This window comes from Montipora foliosa, chromosome 2 (assembly GCF_036669935.1).
Source record: "Montipora foliosa isolate CH-2021 chromosome 2, ASM3666993v2, whole genome shotgun sequence".
Taxonomy (NCBI): Eukaryota; Metazoa; Cnidaria; class Anthozoa; order Scleractinia; family Acroporidae; genus Montipora; species Montipora foliosa.
Window position 1 is genome coordinate 31,530,173 of NC_090870.1, and position 9,811 is coordinate 31,539,983.

Below are 9,811 nucleotides of genomic sequence, written 5' to 3' on the forward strand. Positions count from 1 at the left end.
GCCATGTCATCCACCAACAGGCCATAAAAGGACTGCTCTTGAAGCTTACCACAGATATGATCACGCACTGTATTTCCAATCATAAGAAATATCTCCCTGAGTGATCCACGAGATCGATGTGCGAAATACTTCAGCTCTTCAAGACCCAAGAGCTCCATCAGCTCAAGGAGGGACGTGATCTTCCTGTTGGCAATGGACTCCTTCGCCAGCCAGTACACTGCATGGAAAGCTTCCTGTAGCACTACAATCTTAGAACTCTCCTTTTCATCCACTTGCTTTTGGAAGTGAGACACTCGATTTAACAGCTCATTCTTCACTGTTGTCTGATGTTTTGCACAGGTCATATGTTCCTTGACTGTACTCCACTTGAATCTTGTGGATGGATCACTTGAAAATGTTTCACTTCTGTTCTGGGCAGACTTGCTTTTATGTTTACGGCAGAGTAGGCAATACATTCCCTCGTTCTCCACATAAACGAGCCACCAGATACCAGTTTGGGGACAAAAGCATGTCTCCCTCTTGAACAACCACTCGTGCTGAAAACGATCTTTCTTTTTGGTCATCTTGACTCGATCAATCTCTTCTTTTGAAATACCATTGCAGCCGGTGTTTCGACATTTATGGAAGTGATGCATTTTATCAATTTGTGCTGATGAAAACAAATTTTCAATGATTCTGTTTGTCTCATCTTCTGGTAGTTGTGGAGCGCTAGATTGCAATGCTGTGCTATCCTCACTGAGAAGAGCTGGGCCACTTGAAGCTGAACCGCTTAATTGATGAATAGAGCTGCATTCCAATTCCTGACTAGTAGATGCAGTTGTTTGATTTGAGCTGCTATTTATCTGGGTACTGCTCTGTGTGGTTACATCGGTGCTTACAACTTCCATCTCTAAAAAACCAAAATTAATTAGACTTGCTTAAAAACCCTTTTCCCATTTTGCCCCTCTGAAATGCATGCCAAAAAAGTTAGGGATGCAATAATAAAAGAACTTTTCACAAAATTTTACTTCTTTCACAAAATTTACAATTATCAAAATGTCCTTTTAAAAATGTAAAAACCCGGTAAAAAAAAAAATTCCTCAAGAGCCCACAAAAATGAAATGAACATTTTACTAATTAACAGAGGCGCCGTCACGTCTAGCGGATAAATTTGACGACTTTCTTGTTTGTATAAACACGCATTTGGCTGCTTGAGTGTTTCGTCTTGCAAATAAAGCTTAACTTATTTTAAAATTATCCTTCTTCGTTTCAGTAGTAGTATTAGCCTTAGTATTTCTTTTTGATTACTTAAATATGTCAGCAGACACGCGCCAGCCAAAACGCAAAATGTAAATAATAGTAATTTAATAAGGCGGTTCAAAACTTTTACAGTAGCGTAAGAAACAAAAGTGTTTCTAAAGCGAGACAAAAGAATGGATAATTCGAATGATAGAAAAAAGTATAACGCTCAATTACATGAAAATGTTAGTACTCACAAGATAACCAGTGAACCAGAACGACTTTTGTCGTGTCCGGGTATTAAATGCATTGTGTGAGGTCTTTCCACTGATATTGTTTTCGTAAACAATACAAAACGTGTAAAGGACGAGTTTTTATCAACACTTACCTTGCTCGTCGTCTTGCTCATTCTCCTCTTGATCTTCGCTGATCTTCTTCTTTTTAATAAAATTGAAATCAAGCAAAGTCCTATTTCGTTTCGCTCCGCCGCCTCCGGTTGCCATGATTTTTTTTCTACCTTGTGCGCTCTAATGCAATCTCTTCTCGCATTTCGCAAGCACGCACATCGACGCGACATTCTCAGCTTTCACAATCAATTAAATCAGTTCCGAATCGTGTCACGCACACATTTTATTGTACCTTTTTAAGCAAAATAATTTTTTTTTTTACTCCCTGTGATCCGATTTGGCTTCCAAGGAATTGTTAACTGAACAATTTTATTTCCGCAATTCGGAGTAGCCGGCGCAGTATTCGGAATAGCCGGTGAAATGAGCCGGTTGCCGGCTTATTTTGACAACCCTGAGTGAATCCAGTGAAAGCAGCTATCACAACGTATAGCCTTATCATTCCTGTTGACAGGTCTGGAACAAATTCCACATGTACACTTGAGTTTGGTGGTAGTAATGTTACTCATTTAGCCCATTTAGATGCTACGACTACCGGGAGAATAACTGGCACCAGATGGTCTGTCCTTGATGACTAGTTTATCACTAGCTTGGCATTGGCCAAGGAGCTAAAAAAACTTGGCGCAGAATGGCTATTGTTTGTAGGACATATACTTGCTTTCTGGCATAAATTACTTTTGTCTCACTTGAACTCCCATGTGGGTTCTTAATAGGCTCCAATTGGTTGCGGTTAGTTTCTTACAAATGCAAATCTACAGGAAAATGCTGGGAGATGTGAATACCCAGTGGAGTAACTGTCCATCAGATGTACAAGCAGTCTGCAGGCAGTAGATTTCCGAACAAACCCTATCACTCCGAATAGTTTGATAGAAAATCCTACATCTCATTTCCGACATGATTTGCGACAGCTTAAGACCGGTTCCCACTTGTGCAATAAGCACAAGTACAAGCATAGGTATTAAAAAACACGTGTGGGCACCGGCTTGAAATAAACGTGAAATAAGCATAAGCGTAAAGCGCAAGAAAGGGAAGCTTATCATACGGTTGTGTTTATTTCACAAGTCGGAACCGGCGTGAGTTTGCACAAGCACGACGATTCGCACACCATCTTGAATCTTACTAGAATCTCGGACGTTATTACTACTCTTACGTATGCTAAATTTTCTTCGGCTTGTCTCACTGTGTAAACGGCGCAAGCTTACCTTGTGCTTACGCTTGTACTTATCGCATTAGTGGCGGGTTTGTATGTTGTGTCATGAGCGTTTTTAACACATTTTTATTAAGCCTCTTTTGGACTGGAGGCAGACCTCTCGTTGCGACCAATGTTTACCACTTTTGTAAATTGTAATGACAGAGAATTTCACAATTTTTGTCTTTGTTCCTGTCACGTTTCATTTTACATCATTCAGAGCTGAGAAATCATCAAACGTGATTCACGCGAAACATGCTTGGCTTAACTTTAATTACGTTCCAGACGAGCCAAACTCCCCTGTTTTCTCTGTTTGAAAATGGGCCAAAATTGTCATTATATAAAAAAAAAAAATCGCCTTAAATGCACGAGCAGCCGACTAGTTGGTTTTCTTTCCCGTGCGACAGTTGTTGAAGCGTTTTTCGCAACTCTAATGCGTAAAACACTGAAAACACAAGTGTGCGCCGCTCTTAAGAAGCCGACCATTACGAAATCGACTCGCTGGCTTCTCTGAGCTTTTTATAGTTTGTCACTCGATACATTTTCGGTTTAGATTTCTCCTTGCCCGATTAAGAGATTGTCGATGCTGGAACCAAGCACAGATATTTTAATGCTTTTTATTGTGGCCTCAAGTCCCAAGCAATCGTTAAGATGGCGGCATGAAGCCAACACGATGAATGAGTTTCTGATGCGCTGCGGACGCGTTACGCTGGCGACATGGAAAGGGAAAGGGAAAAAGAAATGATGATCAAACTTCTCCGCGCAATTATTTGCGGCAGAGTTGAAACTTTTTTGAAGTTATATTAAACGCAACTCAACTTACCACGAGCGAAATCGATGTTAGGTAGTTTTACGATTCGTTGACCATTATATCTCGAATAATCTAATGAGATCAAAAATACAGAAAAATATGGCGGGGCCGCTGGTATCATCGACCAGCAGTCGAAGAGAAAACATTGGTTTGGTTGACCGGTATTCAGAAACGTTCTTTCGCATTCCCGTTCCTGTCATATTTCATTCTATCGCACCCAGACGCGAAAAACAAACGAGTGCCAGGAGCGCGATAATTACGCTAAACGATCCTAACCACGGCAAACGTGTGCTGTTTTACATTGACGAGGCACCGACTAATACTAATAATTGTTTTCTTTTATCCAGTGCTTTTCAAATGTTTCAAATAAATCGTTGCAACAAGAATTTCAAACTTTGAGCGTCGGTTGCTTTCTCAGGATTGAGTTACATCGAGCAAATGCTGTGAAACCATAGTAGTGAGAGGTGGTTTTGGCCCAACGGTACTCTCAGGCCAAGCCAGGTTAGGTCAGCATTTGGCTCAAAGAATTTGTTTCTCGTTGTAAGGTTGAATGAAGTAAATTCTTAAATATTATTTAACGTTTATAGTCTAGGAGTCCTTAGCTTCTACATTCGTAATATGAGTGAACAACTCATCTGGATCTGGTCATCAGTGATCAGGAATTTGCTTGTTGACTCAGTTCTGGTGAAATCGGCAAAGCCGTGTGATTGCCGTTGGACTTTGGGAATCGGTGTAAATGATCATATGCAAATTTTCTGCATTGATTTTCTGATTGTTCTTGGATTGAAGCAAGTCTCGCACGGACAATCTGACTATGCTTGAGGGATCAGTTTTCCTTCTTGTGAGGATTTAACCGGTGGCTGGTTAGAGATGGTTGTTGAATAACATGCCATTGTTTCAGGAGAACCTTTTAACGATTCGGTCTGACCGGGTTGTCGGTGAATCGAACTAGTCAGAATTGTTTGCACGGCTCTTATAGGATAGCCGCTTTCACAGAGCCTTCGGTTCAAAGTGTGGTTTTTCTAATAACTTTCTTTGACTGAGTTCTCGAAAGACGCAGTGCTTCTCCTTTGTTAAAGTTCTTTTAAGAGCTAAAGTGCGCTGAGATGAGAAGGTAGTATTTTGGAAAGCTTCAGTAGCCTTGAAATGCGTCTGTAAACCAGGAATTTTGATAGTTAGGGTCCTAGACTTCATTTTCTAGGAAAACAGCGAGTACGTCAACATTTTGCTATTTCCGCTGAGCAGAATTTGAAAGATTACTGCAAACACTATCTCCTGTGTGAGAACAACACTGGTCTGGTGCCAAATCCTCACTCTGGTGATAACTTACGACTTTGGATGTCGGCTTCAATCGTAAATGTTCGCCAAAGGTCGTAACAAAATCCGGTAGACTGAAAAGTACATTGTCAACCTTTATGGAACACCCAAGGGAACAGTGAAGGCGGAGCTAAAGCAAGATTCATGAACCCAGTGTGCCTGCATTTATACATATTCATGAGGAAAATGGCTCATTATCTGCTCATTATGTGATACGAAATGAAAGAGCGCAAATTTCCAAGTAAATCCTTTGCCACTATACAGTACTGTGCAAAAGTAATGAGAGCGAATTTCGACGAATTTCGAGACACTTCGCCACTTTTTCGACGAAAACCAGCGATTTTTGGAACGAAACGAAATATCGCCGAACTTTCGACGAATTTTCGAAAGCGCTATTGTCTTGACACTTTCGAAATTTCGAAATTGTATGCGAATGTTCCAGCGAAAATTCGAACCACAATTCGAGAAGATTCGCGAAATTTCGAAGGAAATATTTCGAAATTTCGAAGAATGCTCGAAGCGTGTTTCGAAGTTTTGAAGAGTGCAGCGAATTTTCGAGGCTGAGGTAAGTACATTGTAACAGCAGAGGCGACACGCGCAAGCCGCCAAGATAACCAACGCAACTAACAGAGACTCGAACACTCAAGATTCCTCTGACTAACACCGAAATGCGTTAAAATAATCACTGCATTGCACTAGTTCAACAGTTAATAATTAGTCCAAACAAATTTATTCGAACAGACTACACAAACGCTGCCAAAACTTCAGAAAAAGTGGCGACAAACAAACTAGGCAAGATTAATTTGTTAGCAATAGCAACTGTGTGTGTATTTTTGCATGTAATCTAGGTAGATTTCAGAATAGTTTTCTTTGTTTTTGGAATGCAATGTAAACCTTAAATAAACCAGATGATGAATCAAGCTTTGTTTCTTACATTTACTTAGTTTTGCAGTAGTCTCCTACGCAGCCGTTCTTAATATAGTGTCGTCACGCGTTGTGTGACGACACTAGTTTTACAGCCCGCGGCAAATAATAGACATTTGTCATAATTTTTTGACGTTTGTGAATTGTTGAACCGATTCTATGTTTCTCTGAAATCATTCACATTTTCGAACTACTGGTATGCAAGTCAAAGCGCTTTTTATCTATGAAGAGGATCAAAACATTGCAAGCTGACCTTCAATCGGAGTTAGATGTCAACCAGAAATGTGCACGCGTAATCCAGATCGTGGAGTTTTACAATCCCGCTTGTTGTTATTACGATTCAGTCCTTGAAGGTTTGTCTTGTCTAAAAACAAACGGGCAGTTACTCTACTGAAGCAGAGTGCGGGATAAATCTCTCTAGCTCATTTTCGAAACGCTCTTCAGTCGTGGTGTAAATAAATCAACAAAGCGCGTTTGGTTCCGAGTTATGTATGTTACGGCAATTATAATTATACAGTGTATTTTTAACGACAGTTCACTGCTTCGAAATTTCGAAAGTAAGAAAAGTTCGTTACTTCGAAATTTCGAAAGAATTCGCATCATTTCGCCGCATTTTCTTCGAAATATCGCATTGAGCGACGCGAAATACCTCGCGAAATTTCGCCGACATACATGTATCGTCGAAAATTCGAGAGAACAATAGCCGAAATTCGTCGAAATTCGCTCTCATTACTTTTGCACAGTACTGTATTTGACATTTTAACATAATGTCTGAATTTACTCTTTAAAGAAACTTTTGCATGCTACAAGTTCATAAAAAAGTTGCTCCACAAACAAGAAATTTTAAATAGAAAAAAAGCATTTTTGAATTCTCATATAAAATGGCTGAAAAATCGCTCGCATTTTAACTCAAATTTCCAATAGTTTTTACAAGTCGTGTCTAACTCCTGAGCGTCTCGATAAAATAAGTGTAATCTGGTCTTCATTTTACAGCCTACAAGTTAGGACTTTTACAACCGAGACGCTTTTAGAATGAAAAGTAAAGTTGGGCGTTTGCCCATTTCTGGCGCCATTTCTTTTAAAAATGTAGTTTGTCGCTTTCAAATTTCGCGCTTCAGCGCGTCACTTCTATGCTAATGCGATGATTAGTCATATGAATATTGATGATGTCCGGCCATTCTGCGCCATGAGTTGATTTAGAAGATGCCATGATCAGAAAGAAATTGCAAATTACAAGCTAAGTCAGAAGTATTGTATGAAAGTTACAATTTAATCAACATTCTACAAAGAGAAAGCTCCAAGTTCCAAATAGGGTCGAAAAAGTCAGCCTAGGTGCTGTACCACTCAGTTACAGAGAGCCTTGCACAGAAGCCTTGGTCAATTCTGCGCAAGATTGTGAAGGTGGCTCATCAACACTGACAAGGACTGTCACTTTGATATTGACTTTTTCTTTCCCCAAAATGTTGGAACTTGCCAATTCAAGTAACATTGCATGAGTCAGTTTGAATAAGACCTCTTTAAATGTTCCAAATTCAATATTTTTTGTTTCTTGAGCATATTACTACAGTTTAAGTACTAAAACACATTGATTATTGTCTCAGTCCAAACTGTACATGAATAAATGCAATGTGGACTGTCAAGTCTGTACCTCTCATCCAACTTGAAGTGTTCAAAATCTTCATTCCCTTTTAGTGCTTTGTACATCTTTCTAAAGTATTGCTGTGATTAAAAAAAGACTAAACATGCTTGTATAAGCAGCACATTTTTGCTAAGATTTTGTGTGAACAAGACCATCTCTTTCGCTCTTTTGGGGAGTAAGATATGTCACTGGGGGTTAGAAATGTAACTAAAATCTTAACTGATTACTTAAATGATTGTTAAAACCTATTGTTGTTGATCGTTCTTTTATGAAATTTTAAAAAAGCTTTAAGGGGCTGTTGTTCTTGTTGTTATTCCACCAGCTATTTGGGAGACCTCATGAGGCAAATGTTTAAAGTGGTACTATGATGAAAATATAACTATATAATATAATTTTTTCTTCAGATTTCGAAAGTGTATTTGCTTAACACCTTCCTGGCAACATTTTGAGCTTTAAGTTTTATCTAAAGCTGTTTACTTCCGAGTGTAAGTTCCGGATTTCATGGTCTGCCAGTACTCACCTTCCAAAACGGAGCACCTGTACGGCCTCAGAGGGTTGGATCACTCAATAGCTTAAAATTTCAGTTTGTAAACCATAGTTAAATGCAGTTTATTATGAATGCATAAACATAACTTTAAAAATCTAAAAGCCCAGAACTCTTGTGCTGCACATTAATTCAGTCGGGTACAAGTGCATTGCATTTGTAAACAGTGAGTCTGAGTCATTCTCTCCTCAATACAGCTCTGTCAAGATTTTAAAGTTAGTTATGGCGGACCATTAAATAGGAAAATTGCAGTTAAAATAAACTGGTGTCTTTTTCAGTTTAAGGCTTAAAACTTGGGTCACTTAGTGTTAAGAAATTTGATTTTTTGATCATAGTACCACTTTAACAGTTGTGCTTTTGAAGTGACAAAACCGTTGAAGCAACAAACTTACCCATAGGGGTAAATCAATAAAACAAACTTAATACATTTCAGAAGGGTGTTTGCCCTGGATAGTCCAGCAGGTAGGTGGAAAAATTGTGCCTTTTATGATAAAAGAATGAAACTTGGCACACAGGTAAAGCATACTTTACAGAGCATCTTTAGCTATAGGGCCATCTCAGATTGGTCACGTGACCAATATGGCGGCTCTTTCTAAATAAGGGCGTGGCCCTCTTCAGTTTTACCATAGACTGTGACGAATTAGCCAAAGCTGTCAAGCCTAGACACTGCTCACGCCATATTTATTATTTATAATGAATACAGCTGTCTGATAACTAATTGATGTTGCCATGACAACAATTCTTGTTGCCATGGTGACATTGTTTTTATATTATGGCCACCATATTGGTAATTTTTTGTTTTTATTTTTGCCTTTGTGATTTAAGGAGCACATCTTTAAACAGCCAAAAACATTGTAATGACCTATCAGATAACAAAGATCACAATCACGCCTTTAAAATCTTTTTTTCGATTTATTTATTTACTCTGACAAAGTATGTTGATGAAAGCCCGATTTATACTGCATTTTATTGTAATGTTCAAAACGTTCAAAATCGCAGAAATACATGATATTAATTTAACAGATTTACACTATCTTCTTTGGCGTCAATTACCTTAACACAAATTTCAAAGATAGAATGTGCGAGAGACTGCGATGTTTTCTGACTAGTTCTCGGAGCAAAGTCCACCACAATGACAAAGTGCAGTGCACTGGAGTGCTGCCTTTAGACATTTGCATTGATGTCTTCAACCTTTCTTGCAACCACATCTAGCTTCTGGCAGAGTTGTCCAGCATACTTCCCAACCATTTGGCTCCTTCCTTGTCCAGCCCCGATCACTCGGTGATGGAAGCTCTGGAGCTGCAATCATTACGTGGCCCCAGCAGTACCCAGCCTGGTAAGTTGCTCGCTTAGTGTGCTGTATGAGAGCTGCCTTTGACGGGGGAAGACCTTCTATTGATCTGCCTTTCTGTGTAAAGAGTTGCTTCCGGGCCTGGTTGACACATTCGAAGTTACTGGTGCGGTCATACAGCAATACCACAAATCGCTCCAGTGGTTTAATAAAACTCTCCACGGACTCTGGAGTGGTCGCCAAAGAACAAAGTGCTGGTGTAACGTCATCGTAGGCTTTCCATGTGTCCCATGCAGTTCTTTTACCTCTTCCTCCAAAAAACGACATCGTATCCCAACCTGTAAAAGCATGGAACATTGGCAATGCCATACACCGATCAGGCCCCAAAGCTCTGGCTATCTCATGAGCTGGTATAAAACGGAAGCATTTTACAGTTCCAAAAGCAATCCATACTTCAGCGTTGTTATGGCGCTG

The 9,811-nt window shown here is 39.5% G+C and overlaps 1 protein-coding gene across 1 annotated transcript in view; it reads right to left on the bottom strand.

The window, feature by feature from the left end:
* Positions 1-1,721, bottom strand: part of LOC137991511 (zinc finger protein 862-like) — a 3,468-nt gene extending 1,747 nt beyond the window's left edge. Inside the window, exons 1-2 of the mRNA XM_068836586.1 lie at positions 1,607-1,721; positions 1-889 (exon numbers count right to left, since the gene is read on the bottom strand). The exon at positions 1-889 is cut by the window's left edge and continues 1,747 nt beyond it. Coding sequence (XP_068692687.1) covers positions 1-889; positions 1,607-1,721 — 1,004 coding nt within the window. The remainder of the gene's footprint in view (positions 890-1,606) is intronic.
* Positions 1,722-9,811: the final 8,090 nt, after the last annotated feature.